Here is a 27221-nt window from a genome sequence, read left to right as displayed (position 1 = left end):
ACCCCGGTCTAGTCCAGTTAGTACCCGTACAAAGCCCAAAATTTCCAACGACATCTCTCTCTCAAAGTGGTCATGGTGGGTGGACTTGGACGCGCTCATGATGTGGCATGCTTTACCGCCTATCATTTGCATAACAAATGTCGCATTGTTTTCTTTTTGTCTCGCTGGCAAGTCGATCCAACAAGGAAATAACTCTACCTACTGTAGCGTAGCGTATCAGAGTACCTGGTCAGGATACCTTCTGACTGACTGACTGACTGACTGTTTTTTTGAAGCCCAATTCTTTCCCCCTCCATCCCCCTCCTCTCCCCTCATCTGTTCCCATGTCAAATCAAAGACCCAACCCCTCATGAGCATGGAATATGATGGTCCGTCCTCAACATGGTCATGGTCATGGTCCCGCCCAATCTACCACCTAATCCATAACCTGCGCTATCTACCACCCGACTCATGGACCCCGACCTCTTTCTTTCATGCACCGCATTGCACGGATGTTTATTGTTTGCTTCTAGATGCTGTACTGCTGTCGTCATTATCACTTGCATCTACCAAGACCCTGTTGTCTTTGTCACATGCCTGCACGCCATTATTGTAGATGCGACTGAAACAAAAATGGAAAACATATTTTTCCCGAGACAAAAAAGGTTCAACGGCTTTGCTGAAACACAGCCTGCAGGTTGCTTCGCTGTTCATGCATATGGATATATATAACGTGTCTCATGCTCGCTCTTGTAAATTTCTGACTCACTTTTTACCCTTTCACCGTTCCGATCCAGTATATTCCATTCCATCCCATTCCTGTCCCTAAACTTAGTGCCTAGTGTAAGTCCATCAGCTTGCTTGACCGTTAAGTAACCCAAGTTTATGCAAGTCAAGCTGGGACCTCCAATTGCTTTTGTCTCCGCCAGAAACTCCGTGCGCTATCTTTCACGGGACCGTCGTCCAATGTCCCGTGACAGGTCAAATATATATAGTGTAATCAAATAATGTCATTGTCGTCATGAGAGGGGAGTTGTGAGTTATGAGTTTTGTGGGTGTTTCGTCAGGGAGCTTTTGTCCCGCCCACTAAATAGCAGTGATTATTGTTGCCATGACGTCCAGAATCAAGGTTGTTAATGGTTCCATTTTCAGGAAAACCTAGCAAATTCCCCCTTGCTTCAAAGGACCGGCAGCCTCCGTTTCTGGAGGTGTACGTGCGGGAAGCTGGCGATTGGTGTTTTTCAGCATCTTCGTAACGAGGTCTTCAGGAGTCCGACGCTGCTTATCTAAAGGTAGCTCGGAACGGACCCTCGACCTTGATATCCTTAATACCCTCAGGCATCAGACGCAACCACTCGTTCCAACTTTCGATGTCCACACTATCATCATCGAGTCGAATCGATAGATGTAGCTGCGGACTGTTCTCGTATGACGAGAAGCTAGTCCGCATGGGACTGTTTTCGTATACGGGCGAGAGAAAGATGGAAGGGAGCCTCGAGTTGCCAGACATCATCATGTGCAGCGGCGACGGGAAACTGGTAAGAACTTCCTTCTCTGGGTGCTTATCCTGTACCATCTTGGAGTAGTGGGAGAAAAGATTCGCATGCAGCTCCGCAGCCGACAGAGGACTCAAGCGTGCCGCCCTGATTCGTAATTGTTCAGCTAATGCGCGTGTAAACGCGCACCGATCGATATCGTAGAAATGCTCTTCCGATACTGATGCCGCAAGAAGCTCCAAGACACCTTGTTGGCGAATCATCCTAGTTGACGGGTAATACGCCGCATCCATGATAATCAGTGTATCTGCACATGCTTCTTCCAGTGTTTGTTGGATACCACCCCATCGGATTGTCGAGGCCTGTTCTGAATCTCGGGAGCTGTCATAGTCAGTAATGGTTTCGTTGCAAGAGCAGGGATAAGTCACTTACCTAGATAAAACCATCTCCCGGTTGCTATCGAGGTAAGTGTGTCCCGCATAATAAACTATTTTCAATACGTCACGCTCGTCACGATCCTCAACAAACTCGTTTAATTGTCGTGAGAGCCACCGCCATGAGCTTTTGCATCCTTCAGACGATGATGGGATGGCTTGAACCTGAAAGTTATAGCGATAGTATTTATCGAATACCTCCGCAAGTTCCCGAACAGCGGACTGAATCGTGGGAACATCTTCATCGTCTTGCCAGAATAGAAACATAACCTGCACAGAAGTGTATCGGTCTCGGCTGGGTGTGGAAAGCATACGTCCTACGTTGGTTTGGAGATCGTTCTTGAAACTCTCAATGCCGGGCAACGACAATGACTTTTCGAGACGAGGGCCCGAAGGTAGAGGGGTTCGGATTCGAGCGTCGCTTAGTGGAGGTCGACCGGGCTGACTAGAACCAGGAGTGCCGGAGTCAATGTCCATCTCCTGCGTGTCGTGTGTGAACAAGGCCTGGACATTGGTAATGGCAGCGGGGCTCAATGGCCGTCCAGCCGCAGCGAACGAAGGTGCAATATCCTGAATCGTTGGGCTGTGCGATCTGTGAAATTTGGAAACGACATCCTCCCAGGTCATGTTGTGATGACTGGGGTGGCACTGTAGTGGTAAAATGTTGGCATGAGTTCATTTGCGAGGAGCTTGGGAGTTATATAACAACTTACAGCAACTCTTCGCCTCCTGCAGTCAATGCATGCGCCGAGCTTTCGGATGAGTGCGGCGCGCTCTCTGGACTGTTGAGAAAGGGGTCCGGTCCGTCTCCTGCTCGTGCGGCGGTTGTTAGAGACGTCGGAACCATCCTTTATAGAAAAGATAGACTGGTGCAAGTTAGGAGAGGTATCGGCACTGTACGATGTGTTATTGGTCTCTGTGGAGGCCAAAGTAGCGGTCGTCGCCTGAGTCGAGATGGAAGAGCATGTGTCTTTTCTAAGGGGCGGCGTAACGGGATGGAGTTGGTGGTGAGTGTGGTGGTGGTGGTGGTGGTGGTGCTGCTGCTGCTGCTCCTGTTGCTGATGCTGCTCAAACGTGTAATGCGCCGGCGAAGTGGGCGACGGCTGACGGAGGGGAGGAAGCTCGTCCGGATTTTGCGGAAGCGAGTGAACGGAGACGGATGCGACTGCTGTTGCAGCTGCGAGAACCGCAGGCAGCGATGCAGACTGAGCAGAAGGCGAAGAAATTGAAGGTAAAGAGGGCGTTGGGGCGGTTTCGGATACGGAGGTCGGTTGCGAAGGTGACGGGGATGGCGGCGGTTGTGGTTGTTGGTGTTGGTTGATAGGCGCAGTCGTGATAGCTGGAGAAGCCTCGGCCATACTGTGGGCGACAGAATTCATGTTGATAAATCAGGAAATGTAATCGGCGCCGGGAACAATCAAACGCCCATTATCTCAAACCAGAAGGAAGGGAGTTTTGGAGAAGCAACACGATTTGCAGGTGTTGGAATAGCTTGCCAATCATCCAGCTGTTTAAGGTACGCGACGTGATAGGCTGTCTCTCTCAACCGCAAGTATCTTAACTGTGTAGGCGCAAACGCAAGTAAATAGCACAGACAGGCGGCAAGTGCAATGGGTTTATTGACGTGTTGCGCGCGTGAGTGGTACTAACTTTACCACGACGTCGCCAGACTCAAAGTATAAGAGTAGGTTGTGAGCAGAGCAAAATATCGTTGCAACTTTTCGGCGCGCTCTTGTCCAGCCTTGGGGGCTTCCGAGGAGGATTCGAAGTAGGTATATATATAAGCTGTGTGCCGAGAATGTGGTGAGGGACGGGCTGTCGACAAGGGGTTTCTTAGTGGGTACCGTTTTTGAGTTGACAGGGCAGAATGATACACCCTGGGGCGAGTCGAGGGAAACTGGAACAGGTACAGGACAATTTCTTAGGAGCAATATGTAATTCAATTGATTGCAGCCGGGTCCAGTGAAGCAACTACCTAGACAGTAGGTAGAGAGAGTATGGGGATGCGGAACGGTAATAGTAATGATTCGGCGAGATTAAAGCCGGCAACAGCTTAACAGTTGGACCTTGAATCAAACGAATAATTGAGCTGGCATTGGGGGTGGATGCGCAGCGCAAAGCGGTTGGATAGTACTGGCAAAGGGCGGTTTAATTCCCTGCGACCCAAGAGATGCGTAGTTTCGATTTCCAGCTTGTGGTAGTTGAAAAAGGGCCTGATCGGATCAATGCTCTGGAAGGCGAGACGAGAAGTCGTATATACGAAGAGCCGGTCTATGATGTAGGCACGTACCATAAAATGGGTCGTAACTCTTGGTGAGATCGTCAAGGTGAGTAGAGGCGCAATGGTGAGGTGACGAGAGCGTATCAGGGTTTCGTTAATAAGAGAAAAGGAATTGGTCGAGAAAAATAACAAGAGCAAGAAAAGAAAGCTCAAGTTTATGCTATGGAAAGGGACCGAGGGTGTTCCGTCTTCACCAAGACCAACCTGAGGTGAATGGAGTGGCGTGGAGAGACAGAAGAACCGGAAAAGAAGGGCGTGGCCAAAAGACATCGTAAGTTTGCAGCCAACCAGAGCGTCGTTCGGGGAGTCTCATAGCGTGGAAATGGGAGGGGGGCGTGGGCGGGAGCAATCCAGCCTGGGGGCTCCTCAGGTCCTGCACGGCGGAGAGGAACACTGTTGGCGAAGATGTCCGCCAGAGGGGAAGTGGATTTCCCCGGTTAGTAGGTTGGGTGCTAAGTTTAGTGACCATACTGCTGTGCATGCAAGTAGCTTTCTGTGGGATTGCCTAGAAGTGGTACCTGAGCACAGTATCAGGGACCGGCCCGGGAACACATTCGAGAGACCTGGAATGGGGTAAAATGGCACGAGATTACTGTGTGATGCAGTAGTCATTGGGTTTCTTGAGCTGGGATCAAGGTCAGTCTGGGTTGACAACAATCGGCGATATCGAACATAGACAACACCAAGTTGTTGAGATCTACTCCGTGGAGCCCAACTTAGCAAGAGGAAGTTCTGCAAAGTTGTTGAGGGCTCTCGAACACGAGTCTCAGACAAGACGGTTGTCTTGATCAGAAGTTTTGAAGTGTCCAACCACATTCTTGAAATGATAGAGGAGCTGTCGTGGGATGAAGTTCATGGAACAAGACAGGTGAGACAGAATAGGCTAGAGTCAATTGCAAGACCTGGTCAGAGTGGACCGTACCTTTTCCACACACTCCCGTTGGTTCGGATGCCCCCAAAACTACCTACAGCCAGCACCTTGTTCTGGCATTACCGCCCGCGTATTATAGCAGAAGAAAAGTTCAAGTTTGTAACCAATTATCAGGGTCTTGAATGGTCCAGTTAATCAAATCTGCATCCCGCTAGTCGGGTCAAGGTCAAGGTGACACCAAATGGAACGTTAGATGCCCGGTTAATGATGCGCGGCTCCGGCGGCAGGCGTTGGCTCTTGCTCCTGCGTCCTGCCGTTCTAATTTTTAGACAACAATGAACAGGCAAGGACTTTCCTCGGCATTGCTTTCTTTTTTAGAAGGAAGAAGTACAATCTCACACGCAGCTTTATCCTCGTCTCTACCTCTAGGTCCACTCCAAGCTTTTAACCTTGTTACAAGCGACTGTATTCCCTTTCTGAATTGATCCATCTTTCCTCGTCTCATTGCGTCCAGATATGCCAATTTCAACTGCATATCACCCATTAGTACCAAGGTCAAGCAACAGATCAAGACGACAACAATAGGGCATCTCAATAGGGAATCGGATTTCGGCGCTGTTTAACCCAGTGATCAAAGATCACCTTTCCGATCGTCAAACCTTCCATTTCATCTCGATCCGGCTGCGACTACATTTATTTGATAAGTTGTTGCATACTAGTCTACGCCTCTCAGCTGCACTTCCGAGTCCATAAATTACAAAAAGGAAAGAAAAAGGAAACCAGAGCAATGGTATTTGCTGGAATGGCTGGTCTACAGGCTCGTACCGGAATATATGTGTAAAAATCGTACACACTCACCTACTCCCATCAATGTGTCTCAACCACTTTCCGCTTAGCCCAAAGTTGTACCGCTTGTGTATGTACGTACAGCCAGGGCTACGGGCTGATGGATGTCTAAACCTTGTTCGCCGCATGGCATGTTCACGGTCCATAGCACCCAACGAAAAGATTTGTGCAAGGGCCTGCGTCTGATATGTTGCTACTTTGATGTTTGACCGGAAGTGCAACACCGAGCGCAGAGTGTACAACTCGAATGTCACAAGCTCAGCGTGGGATTACCCTCTTGGGTGGGATGGGGTCCCGGTTGTTGTTGTTGTTGTTGTTGTCATACACCACATTGATTGGTCTCAACAAGGCCAGTCTGGCCAGCTGTACCTGGTCAATAACATAGAAGATTCACCAAGTCTTCTTTTCTCACTCAGGTAGAACGTTGCAGGATAATTCAAGAGTGGCCGGCATAGCCCATCTGGCGAGCGCTCAGCGATGGGGATTTGATGAGACAACGATTTTGAGTGGCATCAAAAACTGGTGGCCATGTTAGAGCACTTACACCAGAGACCAGCTCGACGTAGCTACCACCACCGCCCTACTACGGCATTCAGTTGGGGTCTCTTCACCCATCCCATACGCCCAAGATTGACAAGGTGCTTCTTATGCCGTGCCATAGGCGCGCCTGAACAGCGCTTGACATCGTGAGAAGAATTAAAAAATCACACCAAGTCGAACCATAACAGGTATTGTTAATACATTCCCCGCCATGCCATCAAACTCCACCACGGCTCGGTGAGAAGGACATACGGCCCCGTGGCCACAAATTCGTTCGGCTCTGACCTCGGGAAGAGGAAGAAAGAAAATTGCACACTCGATTGGGTACGTACCGTATTATTCATGATGGTTAATCAACGACTACGCTGTTTCCATTAACAACGTCCGTGGATAATGCACAACAGAGCTGTCGCGTATGCTAAATCCAAAGCAGAAAAGACGTTATGTTCTAGATCGCCCTGTTTTCTCTGATGTTATGCCTGGTTACACCAGACCAAGAGTGGTTGAATTCCGCCCATACAGCCTTTGGCTTCACAAGGCATGCCCTTCATCAATCAGCTCACCTCGCCCTCCTCACCCCAGATTTTGCAGAGGGAAAAAAGCATGGGCAGCTAGGGACCTACATGCCAAGAGACCCATCGTTATGCTCAGGGGTTCTCACTGATTCAAGTCGGTGTTCGGCTCTCCACTCTGTTTGTCTTTTCGTCGTCTTTCTTTCTTCCGTGTGAGCGATCTGGTGGCAGGCAGGTCAGAACAGATTCACCGAGGTTAAGTCAGACACCAACAATCAAGGACTGAATATCTGTGGCTCTCTTGTTTTCCTCACCATAGGATATGCATACAACATCGCGAGCTACAAGATACTGTGTCCAGATTATCGCGTATGTCGCGATTGGCTACTGATTGCAGCATGTCATTTTTAATTGTTTGTAGGTATTATACCACAAACCCCGTACACGAAGCCACTTTCATGCCGTTGAATCCTCGGTGCTTCAGCATTTCTGCAATGCAATGCCACATAAAACTTTTAGGTGGAGGAGGGTGTCAATGGTACACACCAAACTTTGCCTTGCCCCATTCAAGTCTGGTGCCGGGTCTTCACCGAGATCCTCTCGTGAGACATCACCAGATCTGATCCACTCTTCGGTTCTCTTTGCTAGTCCAAGCTCAACGATATGCACATCTCATTAAACAATCGAGCCGACGTAACTCTCAGTTCAGTACGTATCAACGTCGGCCAATCGGTGTTCCAATCTCCACCGATGGAGTTGGGCTTTTCACCGACACAAGGCGTCTTCAGCCGACAACGGAATAACGAGACTGACTACCAGGCCTCACAAACTTCAATATCTGCTCAATTGACCCGAAAGAGTGCATGTTACCTAAGAAATACAAATACACGCCCATAGCTGACCTCTTTCACCTTGAATCGGTGTGCTGGTTCTTCATTCCGGACTCATATCCGTCGTCGGTTCCCGATACTCAAGAGACACTTGCCGGACTGGGGCCAAGACTCGTACGGGATTGGGTCAGTTTTTTGCTTGTCGGGCTATCACGGACCGAGTCGACCGTCCCGGTGCCGTTTTGTGGAGTGTCCATGTTAGGATCATTGCGGTGTATTTGTTGTGATAGATCACAGCACTTGTATCTCAGTCAACCGATCCGAGCACATGCAGAGATGTGTGAGGGCTTTGACTGCAATCGAGCCAGGCACTCAAGCCGGAACCTACTGTATAGCTGTGTGATCTGGTATGGAGACGGACACGATATACATATCGGCCTCTTTACAATATGCCGCTCATGTGATCTTCACTGCTTTTCCTTCATCGAGTTTGTTTGATTTTTTGCCAGATCCAGTAAATTGTGGTTTATTTGATATCAGAAAAGGTAATCAATGAATATGAATAGTCAGTCGTGTGCCCAAAACGCACAGATCCCAGCTTGTGCCTATATCAATCCAGGTCATCGACCAACGGTACAAAACAAGACAGCCGAAGATGATAGAAACAAATAACAATAAATACAAACTCTTATAAAATTGAATAATTACAATTGCCAGCTTTGGTCTTTTGTCCAAGGCAAGCTTTGAAATTCGCCCTTGTCGTTTTTGACTGTCCCGATGTCATCACGCTTGTCATCAACCAATCTCGCCCATTCAAGCATCAACCTGAAGAGATATACTTCCCTGTCCTTTTCGCCCAGTGCTTCCTTCGCCCACTTGGCACCTTGCTGAGCGATCCATGCTGCGTCCTTTGCCTGCGCCTTCATGTCGGTGTCACGCCCGTTGATGTGCGCTTTATTGTGCGTGCCGGTAAAGTACGTTAATGTGGTGTGCAGACCCTGATAACGCGTGTCAATGGGCACGAAGTGTAGCCACGGGATCAGGCGATCGCTATACCACGTCCGGAAGAGGGTAGAGATGAGAGGTACACTCTTTGAGCGGAGCACGCGGAGGAGGTCTGGTGAGGGCCCATTATCCTGATCCAAGAGAAGGATATACCGGTATTCAAGAGGCTCCTGGTCCTTAGATTCCTCGACAATGGGATATGCTTGCAGGAGAATTTCACAATTGAGGCCTTTGCAGCCTGTGTAGTCATTCATGCCGATGCTTGTAGGCGCAACGAGATTTGCTTCTGCAATAGGGACTTTCTCGTGCTGATATACAGATGGGTCTTTGGCTGATGGGAGAATCATCGAGACCTTGTCTTCCGGGTTTCTGTTACCCATCATGTGGAGGAGTCGAAACTTATGGTTACCTCGCAAAGCTTGATTTGGAATGTATCCATCGCCAGTTTGACCTCGCCAGAACATGGAGTCGTACCGGCGATCAAAGTTCCAGCTGATATCGGCCTTATCGTCCTCAGGCTGCGGCAGAGGGATCAAGATATCCATGAAGGGTTCTGACTTGTATGGTCCAAAGAGGGGTAGTAAGTCCCTGAAGGGCTCTGCATGAGGACTTGAGAGAGACATCCCATGAAGGTACTTGAGGTCAGGCTGGAAGCAGTACTCTAGGGACCTCTCCCAATTGACCATTACCTGCGCCTTCGAATGTCGCCGTACACAGTCAGCGCAAAACTCGCCGATGTTCCAGTGAGGGCTGGTTCGGGTCCTTGAGCCTGGAGGACATCCTTCAACTTGCATCTGGCGATAGTTGGCTGGAGATATTGTGGATTGATGATCCGTTTGAGGAGATTTAGGCAATGCGGGCAAGGGCTTGGAAACGGGGGTCTCCGCAGGTTTCGCACCTGCGCCGTCAAGGGAGCCTTCCTCAACCGACCTTTTTGAGATGAGATTGACTATCGGGGTCAAATCCGCCCTGCTCTGCCCATTGGCAGTTTCCCACGATGGGAGAACTCGTGGAGAAGGACTCAGGTTGATGGGGAAGAGCATGTCAGGCAAGAATTTTGAAAACTTGTTTATGGTAGCCACTAGGCTATCTAGCAACTCTGCATCATGCCCACTGACTTCAGGGAGTCTTGATGCGTTGCCATTCTTTATACCAATAACATGAACACCGGGCATTTGAGATACCAAAGAGGTGCGCTGTCGCAGCTTTCGTGGCGAAATGGCTTTGAACGGCGCCAAGTCTCGATCAATCTGATCAAACCGGTCAATCACAACAGTGTGTTTAGCAAGTTCATACCAGTCCGCGAAGGCCGGAGGGGGATCGCGACCATCGTGACGCTCCTTGTAGATCTTGTGAGCGACGGGGAAACTGTTACTTATTGTTGCCTCCTGCATCCAGCGGCCCTGTCTCATGTTGGCCCTGTAGATGAAGTCATTGATAGGGTGGCGCACAAAGGTCTGTGGTTTTGATTTGGCAATGAACACGGTAGTCCCCATGGCGAGGCCAACTAGAAGAGCCAGAAGAAAGAAGCGTCGAATGAACAGAACAGAGCGAATACCGTGACTGTAAGTGAAGGCGATCATTCCAAAAGCAATCATGTAGAGAGGCATGATCTCGGGGAGTCGCCTGGGATGAAGGTAGTCTCCGTATTGGAATATGTCATGGCAGGCCTTCGCTGTTCCCACAAGAAACGTGATAATACTGGCTGGTGTGAGCGGCGAAGTTTCGCATACCCAGAAAGTGGCCGATATCATGAGCGCCGCGAACGCGACACTGTCGACAATGATATCAAACCCATACAAGAAGCCAAATCCAGCATGTAGCACGGATGAGCCCCTGAAGATTCGGCTTCCGACCCACACAAGACTCATCGATAGTGACGAGAGTGTCAGGACTGTCCCCAGAGTCCGCAAACGAAGCTTAGCTGTTCGGGACCAAGCCAGCAAGCGCCAGAGGAGGATCACGATGATGACATCGAGCATGAGTCCCATACACTGCAAAGCAAGGGTCATGCGCCTACTCTCAACCAGTTCGAAACAATAATATGTAGAGCGCGTGATCCGACCGATAGCATGGTAGGTGCCTGTAGAGAAAACCAAGATGCTGAAAACTGCCATAGTAAGTGTAACTCTGGGGCCACTGAACCAGTCGATCAAGTCGTCGAAGCATGAGCGCCAAGGATCATCTGGATCTTCCGGAGGTGGAAATCCCCATTTCTTCCGAGAAGTGAAGATTTCATATGCGAAGAAAAGGACACAGAGGAACGACTGAACAGTTGTTAGGTTTCACAGGTTTGCGTATCAGCACAGATTGGACTCACTTCAAGGCCGGGAGTTGCACATTGCTGCTGATAGTTTACACGGTGAAAGATTTCGAGCCTTAGAACAATGCACAGTATAAGTATGGGGAGTGAAAGCCTTCGTGGCCGTCCTGGTAGATGAGTGTTTTCGTTCTTGGCAGCACCGTCGGGTACACCGTCAAGCAACGAGCCTTGACGACGATGCGATGTGAAACGTCCATCTGCGCCAGGAAGCCACTTGGTGATATAACTGACTCCGTAGCAAATTAAGCCAGAGAGAAGAAATAAAAGAAATGATGAAAGTCTTGGGCTCTCTAAGTGGTCTCGTTTAGTTTCAGGTCACACAGGTAGTCGAGAGACAGAAAGTTGAGACTAACCAGTTAGAGAATGACGTTCGAAGGTTTGAGATATGTAAAAGAATGAAGATATAGCACTACCAATCGGATTAGTATTAGCATTATCTGACGAATCAAAGATGTCAAGTATACCACAGCGCAAATAATTGGACCACGGTATCACCAGCCATGATGATGGTAGTGGCTTTCAAAGCCAAGATAGACCCAAACAATAGATATGAAAGCTCAAGTACGCCTTCAGATTACTCATGTCGTTGCAATCATATAAAGCCTTGTCGAAACCAAGTTGAGAACAAGCTTTCAAGTCGATATACCCATCAATAAACAGTTCATGGCATCGCTGTCCTTGCCAAAGTCATGATGAAGACAAAGAAGCTTAAAGCTGAATTGAAAACCCCCCTGGTCGATTTTGATTGATATCAGGGAACAGGCTGACGACTCTTTCCTGCCACCCCTGGAAATTACCTAAGCTAACGTTTATTCGCTAGCCGTGCTACTCACGGCGCCCCCAAGACAAAACGGTCCACTATATCCTAGGGGTCCCCTCCCTATCTCGATAACGATGAAGCTGTTAAATTTAGCTTTCATGTGATGTAACTTCTTGAACGCCTCATTATATACCATGGCCGGCCTCAACGACGTGCCCTTCATCAAGGGCCTCGCCGTGCCTTCTGTATGTGCTCTCATCATATTTCTTGGCTATGCCTCCCAGTTTCTATTCAATTACTCGACCACCCTCGAACCCGGTCCTCCGACACGTCGCGAAACCATCATTTTCAACAGTCTCCTCCTTATCCTTTGGATAACGTACTACCGCACCGTTGCCACCGATCCGGGCCGTTATATCTTTAAAGACCGTGTTATTGAGGCTGAAGGCCAACGATGGTGCAACAAATGCGCGGCCCCCAAGCCTGCTAGGGCGCATCATTGTCGTCACTGTGCAAGATGTGTACCTAGGATGGATCATCACTGTCCCTGGACGAGGAATTGCGTGTCCATGACCACGTTTCCTCATTTCTTGCGCTTCCTGATCTATACAAACATGTCTCTGTGGATGTTAGGTTATTTCTTGTGGCAGCGCTTCTCCAAGATCTGGGAACACCGTCGTCTGCCCGCATACTTGGGCCCTAGTTTCTACGGGCTGGTCTGTTTGTCTCTTATTTCCATCGTCAACTTTGTTACCACTGTTGCGCTGGGCATCATGCTTATCAACACTGTCAGGTCATGGGTTTTCAACCAGACCATGATCGAAGGATGGGAACAAGAGCGCCATGAGGCTTTGATGGACAAAGGTCCCAAGGAGTGGTGGGATATCATGGGGCCTGACGGCGAAAAGGTCCGTTTCGAGAGACTCGAGTTTCCATACGACATTGGCTTCTTTTCCAACATGGCACAAGCAATGGGCACTCACAACGTTCTTTTGTGGTTCTTCCCTTTTGCTGGAAACCCCACAATCGCTAAGGACGGCAATGGTCAAGGCTGGATATGGGAAGAGAACGGCTTCAACCGCATCGAAGGTCTCTGGCCACCACCGGACCCAGACAAACTTCGTCGAGCCGCGCGAGGCTGGCCAGCTGGAAACCGCGACTATGCTGAGGAGTTGCGCCAAGCAAATATGAGCTCCAGCGAGTACAAAGCCGGGTTTCTCAAGCGTCAGGCCGATGATGAGAAGCGCAAGAGGCACCTTATGGCGGAGCTGGAAGAGGTGGACGATTTCGACATGTATGACGATGAAGAGTACGATCGCGAGCTCGACCAAGGCCTTGGATGGGTCAATTCAGATGGTGATCGACTTCGAGATTACGGCGTTGACGAGGAAGCGTCGGAACCTGAAGGAGTTAATGATGATGATGATGTGCCACTGGCAGAGCTGATACGAAGAAGAAAGGTACTGAAAAAGGATGGCTTAGACGATTGAGATGACACAACAATAGCGCACAATTTTTTTGAATCAAAAAAGCCTTTATTCCTTCTAATAATCTGTAATGTCCTGGCTATGAATATGAATGTCCCCGGCCTGGAGTCATTCAGAACCACGCTTTTGCATACGCTTGCCCCAAAGCATGAAGAATAAAAACCAAACTCGGCCATAATTCCTTGTGGCTTCTACACCTCGGTTGCCCAGTTCAGTCTTGTTTGTATACAATAGAAAAAAAGCACCATGTCATGTCTCCTCCTCTTCCGCCTCGCTCTAGCACGCTGTGTGTATATGTGTATCGTGCGTGCAGGTGCAGCCGATTTGCCTGTCTGCTACCATCAAGATTCTTGTTTTCTGACTTCTTAGTAACATCATGAAGCATAAACTCGTTATGTCGACTACCAGTCATCGTCGTCTTCCTTCTCCTTTTGCATGGCGTTCTTCCTGGCTAGGAGAGCGTCAGCCAAACTACCACCCAGGCTAGGTGTAGGGGTGCTGCTGCGGCTATCGGATCCGTTGGGCGTGTTGAGGCTCATGCCAGAATCACGCTGCTGGAGCTCAGCCGGCTTACGGCCGGCAGCAGGACGCTTGGCCGGAGGTGCAGGAGGTGTCGGCTTGGAGCGTGGAGGAGCTGGGGGGGCTCGGGGAGCTGGGGGGGCTTGTTCCTCAACATATGCTGCAGGAACCCACGCCTGCTGTGCGGTCTGGGGGTTCTTGGCCAACCACCATCCTATAGAAACTCGTCAGCTTAACTATACTATCTGGACTGTGATGGACTGTACTTACCATTGCTCTCCTTCTGCACAATCTCGACTATCTCACCCGCGGCGATTGAGAGTTCATTCTCTCGTTGGCCAGCAAAGTCGTACAGAACCTTGGCCATCACCCTAGGTGGGCTTGGTGGCCGTGCTGGGGTAGCAGGAGGGGGAGGTGGAGGCGGTGCTCGTCCAGCAGCGCTGGCCGCTTTAGCATGGCTTGGGAGAGCGTTGTGTGTGGCAGCAGCTGGAGCTGGAACAGCAGCAGGAATGGAAGCAGCGGCAGAGACAGCAGCCGGTGGCTGAGGAACGGCCCGCGCACCTCCTCCTGGACGAGGCTTGGCGGCTCGGTTGCCTTGAATGCGAGATGGTCTGCCATTGGGTCCTCCGGGCTTGATCAGCTTACCGCGAGTGATAGGACGAGGAGGCACAGGCTTGCCCTTGGGCGTGGGCTTCGAGGCCGAGCTTGGTGACTCGCCAGGTTGACAGTGCACTGCACCACTCTTGTAGTAATCAGCTGGGACTTGTGAATCCTTCAGCACCTTGACTTGTTGCAGCTTGCCAGGCTTCTTGGCGTACTCGATCGTCTCGGCGATCTTGAGGTTGAAGCCGCCTGGCATCACTCGCTGCATCTGAGTAAACATTTCGGTCTTGAAAATGCAGTTCATCAGGGGGTCAGCCTCTTGCGGTGATCCTATACCCAGAGAGAACCAGTCATCGCGAGCCGAGGAGACACCAATAAATTTTATGGCTCCCAGAGGAACTGACTTCTCCACGGTGATTTGCGGCTGGCCGTTGACAAGCATCTGAGCAATGATGTAGAATTTGCTGTTAGATATAACAATGATGCGAGGGCTGGCCTTGCTGGAACGTCCGAACTTTGCCTCCAAAATCTCACCACGGCATGAGAATACTACCTTTTCGTTGGAGCCAATGCCTGCGGCGTTGCGGATCTGGGCACCAGGGCCAGTGCTAGCGTTGACTCCCATATAATCACCTAGGAAACGTCGAGAGCCCAGCAGACTCATACGACGCCTTTCCTTGCGACCTCCAAGGACCTGGTGGCCTTGGTCACGAAGCTGGAGAAATTCAGCTCCAGTTCGCTTCTTGCGCCATAATCGCTGGATTCGTGTAGCAGATTCGGCTCGGTAGGCAAGGTAAGCCCTCCACATTCGCTGGATCCGAGTAGCCATGTTGTGCCAGTACCTATCTCGCATGTGCTCCAGAGCGAACAACGTCTCGGGGGCCTTGATAAACGCCTTTGTGACACCCATCTGCCATTCTTCTTTGGGAATGCTAGTATCCTTAAGAATTTGCTTCACGGCAGCCTCTGTAGTGCCCTCCCAGGTAAATTCACCAGCATAGGAAGTAGCGGGTGACAGAAGGAAGAATCGGTCAACAAACTTGTCGAAGTCCTGACGGTATGCGAAACCGGCTCTTCTGATGCGAACGTTTTCTTGAAGACCAAGATACTTGATTTGATGGAGAACATTGGGGCCGTTGTATTCTGTTGGCGACTTGTTCTCGTTTGGCTTGATGGTACGGATGTAAGAAGGCTGGCACTTCATCAGAGTATCAACAAGAGCATTAGCGGAGGCTCGGATGCGGTCACCTGCAGAGGGAGGCTGCTTTCGGTTATCTGTGTCGACAGGGCGAGGGAACAGAGTGTGAACGAAGTCGTTTCCACTGTGTTGGAAGAGAGCCAGCAGACCCTTCAGAAGTTGATCCTTGTTCTTATCTGTAATACCTTCAACAGTATATGTGACATCACCAGCGTAATGCTTGATAATAAAGTTTCCTTGTCGTGGGGTGAGATGAGCGTGGGACATGCCGTTGATACTCTGCATGAAAGTACGATCGCACGCAGCAGGATCAGCGTGCGCAGTCTTGGTGGCGTCCTTCATGGCGGAGAAGATACCGACAGGTCGAATCTGCTCAATAAGATCGCAAACAACCTTGTTATCAAAATACTTGATAGGTGTCCATTGGATCTGCTCCCTAGCGTACTCCTCCTGCTCGGCCTTGAGGGTGAGCTGGATGAAGATTTGCTGCAACTTCTCGTTGACATAATTAATGCACAGCTGTTCAAAACTGTTCTTCTCGAAGATCTCAAATCCGTAAATATCTAGAATACCAATGGTGTTGGTGGTTGGTTGCCGAGCCTTGAGAGACTTGTTGATGCGTTCGACGATCCAGTCGAAAAGGTTGCTGTAGATGGCCATTGCAAGAGCATCCCGAGTAGCCTGCGCTTGGGCGGGGTTGGCGGGGGATTCGATAACTTCACCGTTTCGAGGTGTCAAGATTCGGATTGTGATGCCCTTGATAAGCTGATCGGGAGTAACCTCCATCAGATAAGCGGCGAAATCAACCACAGACCTATCTGTGACTTCAGCATAACCACCCTGGTCTTCTTGGAACTGAATGTTTCCAATCCATAGGATAGCTGACAACATGCGGAAGATCTGATCTTGCTCAGGCTGAGAAAGGCCAATAACCTTCATTGCATTGAGCGTATCTTCGAACTCGGCAAGATCATCGATGCCGTCGACGTCCAAGCATTTTGACCGGCTGGTGTAGACGTAGGTCTCGGGCTTTTGAACACCAAATGTCTCTCGGTATTGTTGCGATGCACCCTTGGCGAATTGGTAGAAGATATGGAAGTTTCGCTCGTTTGTGATCTGGCCCACCACTCGTGACTTTTCGAGGAGGTAGTTTGTGATGTCGGCACCCACAGGCTCACCCTGTGTGTTGAAGTAAATCTGCAAGTACTTTCCGAATCGTGACGAGTTGTTGTTTCGTAGCGTTTTTGCGTTTCCGAAGGATTCGAGTAGGGGGTTGGTTGCCAGCACCATGTCCTTGATCTGCTTGATATCTCCCGATTCTCCACCAGACACACTAGCAATGTACTGCATAATGCGCTTCGCCGCCTCTGTCTTGCCGGCACCGGACTCTCCTGAAATAATGACACACTGGTTGTCGCTGTATGCCTTCATGTTGTAGTATGAGGCCTCAGCAATGGCGAAGACGTGGGGAGGCATCTCTAGTCGATTCTTGCCCATATAGCTCTGAAGGACATCGTCGGTGTAGATGCCCAAGTCTCGGAAGGGGTTAACAGAGACCAACACATGGCCGATGTAGGTATAAATCTCGCGCCCCTCGAAACGCTTCTTCAAATTCTCGTTGATGGCTTCGTTGGATACTTTGCTGAGGAGAGTCAGATCGGAAACACCAATCTCCTTCTTCTTGGTTGTCTCAAAGGTGGCCTTCTTGGGCTTCGCGCCTCCGCTTGCGCCATCGGCGGCTGCACCGGCGCCCTTGTTCTTCGGGCGTCTTGATATTCCCTACAAGTTGGACAAGAGTTGTCAGCAAAGTATGCACCAACACGGGACAGTTTATACAGTACCATGGTGTGCGACTGGTGTAGAAGAGGGGGAGGAGGGGAGAGGAAAGGTGGATAGATAGATAGGTAGGTAGATAGCTGTTATACGTGATGTTTATTTAAACGAGCATCTAGTGGTCAAGCAAGATCAAGCTCTAACCCGTGGAAACGAATGAAGGGATTGCAGTGCTCCGATATCACGGCACGGAGGAAAGAGAGAAAAAAATGCGATGTTTAATCCAAAGGGAAACTCTGGAAGCTTTAGTTTGGATTGGTGTGGTGTGGCTGGAATTGAGGTCGGTCGGTCCTGTTCAGTAATGTTCTAGTGGTGCCTGACGGGAGTGAGACTGGGAGTGACGAAACGCCGACAATTTTCCGCCCAGCACAGCCCCCCTGGATTACTGACAGCCTTACGCAATAACGTGGCGGGGGAACAATTGCAAATATGGCTACCTACTGTATTCTTGTCAAAACGCGCGTCTTTAAAAAGTTTGCTCTAGGCAACGCAATTAAGAAGAAGATGGTTCCTTTGTAGTCCTGATTCTTTGTTGGTGGCATTCCCAAATTGTATTTCTAACCCATTCTGATTTAGGTACTGTAGAAGGTACTAACATATCCCTGTGTTGAAGAATGGCGCCTTGGTTTTTGACTCGTCCAAGCCTATGATGTGTCGTCATTGTGCGTGGGATAGTTGACTTATTCCAGGAATAAAAACCGTCTCAACTTGCTGTTGTTACCTTGAACATGGATCCAACAATAACTTGACTCAATCTGTTCAAGTTCTAACCATTGCTGTTAATGGCAACGGTGATCAGTTTCTGCTTGTTAGAGTCGGTTTCTGCAGGGATGTTGAGATAGCATTGGGCGAGATTGGTCTTTGATAGAGCCTGAAGTGAATTTGTCGACAATGGTTGTTCCATCAGCGGTAATGTCGGTAAACTAACGTCGCTTGTATTGCAGAAGAACGGTGCTGTTTAAACTTCAACGTTGGCTACTAGACCTTGCTCACCCCTATATTCGGAAACACGTTCCTCAACGTTTGATGTATATAGTTGCGACTCTCTGAAGAAAGCTCGGACCGATGGAGGCATGTCCTAAAGCATGAGAAGGATCATGGTTTGGAAACAGCCAAACTCATGCAAACAACGGTGCAATCTAATAGTACTATGCAATGCAATTGATCACCAGGAACCAGATAAAGTGGCCCACATTGGAAATGCTCCGTACCTATCCCAAACATCTCTGGGATCTGAACAGTCGGAGTCTTGGCTTGCATCCCGTCCCCGCCAAACAAGCTCCAAGCCCATCTTCAACTTCATCATGTTCGAACTATCGTCAACGGAACCACATCACCTCCACATCTGTTCAGGCACAACAAGCGGACTACGTTCATCTTCTCCTACTGCAATAACAAATGATCGACCAATCCCCTGTCTTCTGACGCAGGTCAGCGTCTCGGTTGCGGGGTAGCAGCTCTCCAAAGGTGGCATGGCATGCTCTCGGAACAAGCCAACCAGACCAAGCCTGGGCCCGTCCAAACATGCAATGCGATGCCCGCGCATGATAAACATGGTCCTGTGCTGCCGCATCAACGACCCATTTCAGAGGCCTGACCTTAGCTCGGCTTGACTTGTTTGAAGATAGTTATAAACCTAAACACCGCCGCATTCGTTCTGATCCATACTCTCCTTCACCTTCTTTCTTTACAACCTCGGACCTTGTCGCAACAAATCACTTATATCAAAATCAATCAATCCGTGCTTGCGCTTTACACTTGGACTCTTACTCAACCGCTATACACATAAATCTCTCAAACGTTGTTACAATGGCCGACACTACCGAGCAGCAGCAGCCCAAGCTCGTCGATGACTCTCCTATATCCCCTGTCGAACGTCGAAACTCGTTGGAGGCCCATCTCAAGCACCGCCCCGAGCGCTCTGAGCTCATTGAGAGTGAGCAGCCCCCCCTCACTTCAATTGCTATGTACACATTGCTTACCATCCTGCCCCCAAACAGAGAACATCCTTCCGGCCTCGAACGCAGCGCCAGGCCTCCAAGCGCACCAGAAGGAGGTGAGATCTTCCCCTCTCGGCCAAAACATATGTGTGACATATAGATCCGCACCCGCTAACAAGACCTCGTAGCTCGAGAAGCACATGCTCGAGGACAAGCTAAACGACAAAATCTCGCACCGCCCAGACCCCGAGTCTCTCATCAAGGAGGGCGTTCTCCGCGACGACCCGCGCGACGTGACTCAGGACGAGGCTGCGAAGAAGTACGACGAGGCCATCGAGGACGAGTATGCCAAGCGTGAGGGTGGCGCCTGATCATGATGTCATGCGACAGGGCAGGGTACATACTTAGCCCAGGGTCATGAGGGCCTCGGTACGGAAACTGTACTCATGATGCTAAATGTGGAGTTTTCTTTTTTTCGAAATGTGTGAAATGAATTGACTGTTGATGGCTTTGGTAAGAAGTACATGTTGACAACGGACAACAAACAAATAGGCGCTACCGGGCCTTGTATGAGGTCTTTGTATTTATGAATTACTAAATATTGAGTTCTGCTATCTATTACTGAGTCTCGCACGCACATGGGTTGACTAACACGGAGCTTGGGGTGTGAAGATACAATTCATCAACGCACATCGGTTGGGCAGTGAGCAAGAGAATGACCCATTCAATGTGGAATTCCACTTCAGCTGTTGCAGTCTAAGCCTCTTTAATGGCATCTCACAACGTGGGGGTTCTCGTCAAGCTGTGCTGTGGAGGAAAACTGCAGACAGGAAGCTCTAAACGATCCCTGCGACTAGTTGGGCTGCAGGTACCGAGCGGGAGGGAACCCAAACCGAAGCCCCCATCCAACCCGACAACAGAGTGCCAGAGAGCCCAACCCGTCACACCATTAACTTCAGTTGGACCCTTATTTTATTTTTCAAGTGTACAAAAATCAAGGAACAAGGTAAATTAAGTGACGGGAGGTGGAGATGAAACAGTTCAGAAAGTGTGTGCGTGCTGGAAAATTTCTTCCAACACGTATGTGAAATTTGGTTCACTACCTAATAATAATCATCGGACCAGTCCGACGGGCCGTCCCAAATACCATCCAGCCGTTTTGTCTTGTAAGAGGTCAAGACGGGAAATTTGACCCTTAGAGAAAATCAGCGCGGACCAAGAAGTGTCCAGCGCTCAGAGAGTAATAAAAGTACAACAGACAGCAAAAGAAAGAAAAAAGGGAAAACAGTATCCGTCCAACTTCTCGCAATATCTATCAATCTTGATCGCCGCGAAATCCAAACTCTCTAGTTGTCCATAATACATCGCCTCGGTGGGCATAATAACTCTGCTTCAAAGTCTCCAAAATAAAATAAACGCCAGTCCATATTCTAGCCCGTATCCGTTGTATATCGCTGTTCAATTCAATGGGACAAAGGAAATATTAAAACAAGACAAAAAAGTGTGAAGAATCGATCAGGTTCGTGTATATGCGCCTGCGTATGTCGGTGCTGGGGAGTCCTTTTCGTATGAGACTTTGTTGTGGTTGATAACCAAGTTGCGACCAGATTTGGCGACTTGTGTAGTGTGCTTGTCTGTATCAACAGTTAGAACGGGTCCAAAAACTGATGAGGAGCCCGGAGACTCGGTGGCAGGCGACTTACCAGCCCCGTACTCGCGGTACTCGCCAGGAGAAAGAGATCGAGGTGTTGTGCTGGTTGAAGAGCTGTACGAACCAGAAGAGTAGCTGTAGGAGCTGGAGATTGAAGGCTCCTTGGTGCTCTGGTGAATCTGGACGGTATAAGGGGAGCTCATGGTTGCGGTTGTAAGAGAGTGAGTGGTAGTTGTTTGTTTGTAAGAGTTGAGATGTAAAGAGTTGTTGATGATGTTTATGGTTGAGTAGAACTGAGTTGTCTGAGTTGTCAAGTCTTTGTATGAGAGTGTTTGGTGAGAATGAAAAGGAGAATGGTTTCGAGCGACGAAGGGGGTCTATATGTATTCGAAGCTTGGTGATGCGAAACGATAGTACGTACTCTATAATTGCAAGTGTGGGTTAACCCAAGACTTGACAGCCTAGAGAACCAGGATTACCCTGCCCCAGCACAAGGCAGCGTGCACACTAGGTAGCCTCTGATATGGGGGGCTTTGGGAATTCCATCAACTTCAGGGGAGTGAGTCAAGGAGAGACCAGACGAAGAACCGAGCACGCGCATTGGTTCCCCAGGCCCGGCACGGCAGACGGGCCATCTAAGGCACGACGCGGGAGGGCTAGCGATGGTGTACGTGCTGGGTCGTAAATAGATTGGCAACCTACACGGGGTGCAGTGTAGTTTGGTGGGGCGTAGCCAGATCATTGGGCATCGTACTCAAGAACAATAGGGGAGGGGGCAAAGAGAACAGACTCTCAAGAAGACATCCCGGCCTGGCTTCGCAACTACAATTACAGAGCATCCTGTTAGACTGTGCACGAGGCCATGAAATGACAGCACCGCGCTGGGTTGGGCTGGGCTTCGGTGGCGAAAAGACCATCAAGTGAAGCTCCCGTGCCACGGTGACGCTGCCCCGGGTAGGGCGGAGCCGTAGGGACACAGGGCGAATGAGCATCCATCAATGCAGGGATGGGCAAGGCAAAAGCCAAGCCCCACGGTGTGAGCGAGGGAACCAAGACCAGGTCTGATAGGGACGGACGCCATAGACAAAGCAGAAAAGACTGATAATAGAAAATAGACGAAACAGAAATATCTGTTGTTGCCTACGAATGGGGGCCATGAATCGCTCATTGCGCTCGCTCTTTGCTGTGTTATCGAAAGCCAAGGCACAACATGAGTCAACTTGGACCAAACTGATCCTTAGACCAGGGATCTCTTTCACGATGCAACCGTCTTTGAGTGAATGCATGAAACACTCGCAGCAGCCGTCCTGCTAGAGGCTAGAGCCCAGGCACAACAGGCACCAACGCCAGTAACACGTACCACTGCACTGGGATCGTGGAGCCGAATCAGTAACCAGATAAAAATATCCAACGCTGGTCTTGGCTTGGCTGGCTGAGAGGTAAGCAAGCCTGAGGCCTCGCTTTGTCCATCCCACATTCCCATCTCTGTCTCAGACATTGTTTTCTCTCTTCGACCCCTTTTCGACTGCGTTTGTCGCGATTGGCATGATGACCCTTACACGACAGATAGAATGATTCTGATAACTGTCGATACCCACGATATGAGTCCTGGGGCATGCATCATAACCGATTAAAACAAACGATGCTTTCGATGCACCCCGCCATGACGAAAAGGGGTTTAAAGATGATCATCATGTCGCTTCTTCTAAATCAAGACCATCATGACAAGCAGAAGACGATAGCGATCGTGAAGCGCATTAGCGTCTACAACGCTTGGCTCAGGGCTCTTCGGCTCGGTGGATCTGACACCTGCAGGCTACCTAGGATGTCCCCATCTGGGTTGCATCTCTGCATCTCCGGCTGCAGGAACTGATGCGCCTATTCGGCTGTAATCATGTCAATTCCTGAAGCTCTACACCATCTCATGATTGGGAGCTGTCACGCGCGAGCATATCGGGGCTTCAACCGCCGTAGCGGGCGACTCATATCTGCAGTTTCCTGGATACAGGTGGATGGATAGGCGGGTGAACCCGGCAATGATCAACTGTCTGTCACTTTCGTTCATGATTCTGCGATGCGAAACATGACCATCCAGTGACGTTGTGGTGATGTGGTACCCTGTTCCCAATAGCCCTGTTTGTATGTATGTACGCGCATGTGAATCAGGGACCGATAAGTACCTATGTACGTATTGTTTCACTTGTTATGCCTTGCACAGCTGTAGCTTATTTCAGCTAATAGTGAAGCGTTGTGTAATCTCGTCATGAGTCACATGGTGAGGTTTCGCCCTGGCAGACAGACATTTGTTTAGTAATGAGCAGATGTAATATCCATAGGTTCAGAGTGCTCCATACCTCTTACTAACTTAGTAGTAGCACATACTTAGATTAGCATGTAGATATCCGCAGTATAAGGGTAGGAGGGACAACGTGATGGCGTGGCCGGGGTCAAGTCTGGTAAGTAATAATTCCGTATTCATGGATGGACCCTGTTAACATCGGTTCTGTTCATCCATATTTGGCAGCGTAGCCCCCCCAGTTTCCAAATGGAGATGCAAGATGTGACAACCCAGTGTCAGATCCAAATGGAAAGCATCATTCAACGGGCCGCATCCCATTGGCCAATAGCATTATGCACAGGTGGACCTAATTAATGTATGCGTACCTGCCCGTGGACCAGACTGGAATAGACCCTCCCAACCAGGAAGGGAAGTTATGACGCGCTGTTTTGTCTGGCTAGTACCTACCGCTACCGCTCCCCGCTAAACGGCCACGTCGCCATCTGAGAAACCAACCCCAGAGCTCTAATCTCTAGGGACAGCCCGGCCCATCCACCATACATCGACAATCTCGCATCACACTGCCTCACTTATCGACGTCACACTCTCAGAGTTCCAGGCTTCTCAACGACTTCCCGGCCGTTGTGACTTCCAATTCTACGACACCTACAGTATACTCCACGTCCCTGTCTCCGCCCCGACCACCATCATGAAGGCTGCTCTCTTCCTTTCTGCTCTCGCCTCAGCCGCCGTTGGCGTTGTTGCTGAGGAGCTCAAGATCGATGTGACTCTTCCCGTTGTTTGCGAGCGCAAGACACAGAAGGGAGACGGGGTTCACATGCACTACCGTGGTACCCTCAAGGACTCGGGCAAGCAGTTCGATGCTAGTAAGTCACTACATGCGCCCTGTATCTGCAAACGTGCTTGCAGTATCCGTAAGTCATATGCTAATTGGGACACAAGGCTACGATCGCGGTACTCCCCTTTCCTTCAAGGTCGGTGCTGGCCAGGTTATCAAGGGGTATGTAGCATCCTCGTTACGATGCACTCGGGCCCAATGCTGACAATAGAAACAGATGGGACGAGGGTCTTCTTGACATGTGCATTGGTGAGAAGCGGTACGTCAAGAATAGATATATTAACAGCCAGGATATCACATTGCTGACTCTTGAATTAGAGTCCTGACCATCCCCCCTGAGTTCGGCTACGGCCAGCGAGCCATTGGCCCTATCCCCGCCGGCTCAACCCTAGGTACGTTATTTCCAGCCCTCCTTTTTCGCCTTACTTTCACCGCCTGACACCATGAAACTGCAGTTTTCGAGACAGAGCTCGTCGGAATTGACGGCGTCCCCAAACCTGAGAAGATCGAGACCAAGGTTGTCGAAGGCGCCGAGTCTGCCGCCGAGGCCATCAGCGAGGCTACCGAGGCTGCTGCGACAGCTTCCCAGAAGGTTGCCGGCAAGGTTGCTGAGGCCATCGTCGATGCTGCTAAGGCTGCCAAGACCATCATTGCTGATACCGATGACGCTCCCGAGCACGAGGAGCTGTAAAGACATGATATAACGATTGACTTTGTGCATACCACGAAACGTAATGACATATCATATCATCCACAATACATAGGATTTGAAGGAAGGCTGGATAACAAAATTTATTCACTATTGATGTCATATCGTGCGCTTTGGTTGAGTAGGGCCCCACGCTGTCCTCAAGTGACTTATTGGCTGTAGATACATGAGTGTAGATGTAGGGAGAGTTTGCCATCTACCTGGAGTGTGGTTGAAGGGTTCGTTCTGTAGATCTCGACGTCATGCTCGTTGCTCTTATTCTTCTTTATTCTTCCCTGCGAAAAACTTCGTTTCTAGCGGTCGCAGGGGCACCAGTCATGATGGTGGTTTCTATCACAATCCTTCTTCACCCCGCATCCATGTGATGATCCGGTTCAGTGGACATGCATGTATGCTGTTCGAGTCATGTCCATCTAGGCTGTGGTGTCTTGAACCTGTAGGAACCTCCGCTGAGGAAAAATCATCGATGTACGATGCGAAGCCATGAAAGAAGAGTTTTCCTGGTGGATCATGGAACTGTCTGATCTTTTGCTACAGAATCTTAGTGCCAGGTCCATCACAGAGGCCATGAGATCGCTCGGTATTTCCGTATGGTTACTTTTTCCCAAACGACAGTGGGGTGACAAGATGTTCATCTCATCTTTAGTGGTCAAGGTCTGCAGCATTTACCAAATACGTCATTAATACAACTTGAGACGCTGATTAACAACCGTGTTCGTGGATCCTCTGGAAAGTCTGAAGTGTATCGTTGATCTTCACAATCGAGAGTGTCTTTATTAGATAGAAGAATCACGATACCTTGCTGCATGCTGCATCTCAACTAGACTTTGCTAAAGTAACAGCGTTGGGCCTTAATGATCTACAAATACAATCTATCAGACCGCAATTACAGCTTTTGCCACTGGGATCGTATCAACCAGGAAGCGCCAAATATTTGCTGCTGGTGGTGGTAATTCTGTCACGAAAAGTGTTCTGGATGGAAGTGTAGGGTATGTTTGTTGGGACGAATATTCCCAAAGCCTAGAGCGATCAACAGCGTATAACACGAGAAGGCAAAGACGATGTTGCATTTTATTGAATATTTGCATGTAAGTCTGCATCGTCTAGTTGTATAGTTGTCTTGGGGCGATTTTCAATGTAGAAGTTAGTGTTGGGTTGTATCTTTTGACATTTGGTACACATCTAGACTAGACATTGTAACTATAGACACTTGCCGCTTCATACATCTGAAGACATATGTGATATTGAACACTGAGTTAGGTATCAATGAGAGAGATACGTGTCTTTTTAACGGCCATAAATCAAGGCCCGAAGATGCATCCATTATACGGAGTATTTGACGAGTGTCTGACCACTAAGGCTGAATGCGTATTTTGCCTGCTTTACAACGCACCAACGACATTCGGTTACAGCAATTCAAGATTTGACACGTTTTGACCACGTAAAAGCCACACAATGCTACCTACGCTTATCAGATGATGAACTTGTGGCTGTATGTATCTTTCAAGGGGCTTGGACGTTAGGCTGGGCCATTGTTTTGTAGGTAGGCAAGGATGACTCTGTTACAGGAGAGGTTAAATTAAAGGTTGTGGTTACGTGACCTGATATTCACTACAAAGATGACGCGAGTCTTTCGACAAAGACTTTACTACCTACTAAGGAAGAAAAGGGACGGATAGTATGAGTACTCTGTACTGGAAGTCAAGCAAAGAGATGTGAAACAAACATCACTTCAACAGACAACAATACATGTTTTACGGCGGAACCAATGATACTCGTATATTCCGCTGTCCCGCTGGCGGAACACAACCCGATAGCCCCATGAGCTCGGGAGCTAATTTAAAAGAAGCTTTTATGGCGAGAGGGAGGGATGGGCGGACACTACGGATATAGTAGCCGGTTAAAGTTGCTTTAGCTGTTGACAGTTTATTCAAAGCTATCATTTATGAGCATGATAGGTAGTAGTTGCTGATGCGCGTAGATAGTTGGATTCGTGGGTTCACAGGTCCTCCCTCTCCTTATCTAACATCCCTTTCCATTGCATGATGCTCAACCTTGTAACACGTCGCACTCTTTATCTGCTGCTGGGATCAATTCGAAATTATGCTTACCGTTTCAATTAGGATTGGGACGCGGTAAGTCCTTAGCGTCCGCTCCACGACAGGATTCAACTCCCGTCCATTATTCTGTGCCAGTGGCAGTGGCCCCTTGCACCGGATCCCAGGGGCGGGCCATTTATCCCATCTTCAAGCTGCCTCCCATCCTAC

General features: G+C 49.4%; 7 protein-coding genes across 7 annotated transcripts, besides 6 other annotated features; 3 read left to right on the top strand and 4 right to left on the bottom strand.

Moving 5' to 3' along the window:
• The first annotated feature begins 241 nt into the window (after positions 1-241).
• Positions 242-264: a microsatellite.
• Positions 265-1261: 997 nt separating this feature from the next.
• FPSE_08543 (uncharacterized protein) lies at positions 1262-3288 on the bottom strand (the record flags this gene model as incomplete). Its single annotated transcript, XM_009261661.1, has 3 exons — positions 1262-1856; positions 1908-2557; positions 2623-3288. The coding sequence occupies 3 exons, from the start codon at positions 3286-3288 to the stop codon at positions 1262-1264; spliced, it is 1911 nt and encodes a 636-aa protein (XP_009259936.1).
• Positions 2912-2946: a microsatellite.
• Positions 2947-2978: a microsatellite.
• A 2916-nt stretch (positions 3289-6204) lies between the features above and the next one.
• Positions 6205-6227: a microsatellite.
• Positions 6228-8493: 2266 nt separating this feature from the next.
• Positions 8494-11619, bottom strand: FPSE_08544 (uncharacterized protein; the record flags this gene model as incomplete). Its single annotated transcript, XM_009261662.1, has 4 exons — positions 8494-11061; positions 11115-11407; positions 11471-11526; positions 11582-11619. 4 exons carry the CDS (start codon positions 11617-11619, stop codon positions 8494-8496), a joined length of 2955 nt encoding a protein of 984 aa, XP_009259937.1.
• A 452-nt stretch (positions 11620-12071) lies between these two features.
• FPSE_08545 (uncharacterized protein) lies at positions 12072-13367 on the top strand (the record flags this gene model as incomplete). The annotated part of the gene is made up of 1 exon (XM_009261663.1): positions 12072-13367. The coding sequence occupies one exon, from the start codon at positions 12072-12074 to the stop codon at positions 13365-13367; it is 1296 nt and encodes a 431-aa protein (XP_009259938.1).
• A 398-nt stretch (positions 13368-13765) lies between these two features.
• FPSE_08546 (uncharacterized protein) lies at positions 13766-17528 on the bottom strand (the record flags this gene model as incomplete). Its single annotated transcript, XM_009261664.1, has 3 exons — positions 13766-14097; positions 14154-17463; positions 17526-17528. 3 exons carry the CDS (start codon positions 17526-17528, stop codon positions 13766-13768), a joined length of 3645 nt encoding a protein of 1214 aa, XP_009259939.1.
• Positions 14363-14418: a microsatellite.
• Positions 17529-17570: 42 nt separating the features above from the next.
• Positions 17571-17600: a microsatellite.
• Positions 17601-19326: 1726 nt separating this feature from the next.
• Positions 19327-19828, top strand: FPSE_08547 (uncharacterized protein; the record flags this gene model as incomplete). The annotated part of the gene is made up of 3 exons (XM_009261665.1): positions 19327-19453; positions 19518-19573; positions 19646-19828. 3 exons carry the CDS (start codon positions 19327-19329, stop codon positions 19826-19828), a joined length of 366 nt encoding a protein of 121 aa, XP_009259940.1.
• Positions 19829-20972: 1144 nt separating this feature from the next.
• FPSE_08548 (uncharacterized protein) lies at positions 20973-21311 on the bottom strand (the record flags this gene model as incomplete). Its single annotated transcript, XM_009261666.1, has 2 exons — positions 20973-21091; positions 21161-21311. The coding sequence occupies 2 exons, from the start codon at positions 21309-21311 to the stop codon at positions 20973-20975; spliced, it is 270 nt and encodes an 89-aa protein (XP_009259941.1).
• A 2784-nt stretch (positions 21312-24095) lies between these two features.
• On the top strand, positions 24096-24936 carry FPSE_08549 (uncharacterized protein; the record flags this gene model as incomplete). The annotated part of the gene is made up of 5 exons (XM_009261667.1): positions 24096-24273; positions 24350-24407; positions 24463-24504; positions 24564-24637; positions 24701-24936. The coding sequence occupies 5 exons, from the start codon at positions 24096-24098 to the stop codon at positions 24934-24936; spliced, it is 588 nt and encodes a 195-aa protein (XP_009259942.1).
• Between the last annotated feature and the right edge of the window lie 2285 nt (positions 24937-27221).

The sequence above is a fragment of the Fusarium pseudograminearum genome, chromosome 1 (assembly GCF_000303195.2).
Source record: "Fusarium pseudograminearum CS3096 chromosome 1, whole genome shotgun sequence".
NCBI lineage: Eukaryota > Fungi > Ascomycota > Sordariomycetes > Hypocreales > Nectriaceae > Fusarium > Fusarium pseudograminearum.
Note: the sequence above shows the minus strand (reverse complement) of the source record. Positions and strands in the feature narration are given on the sequence as shown.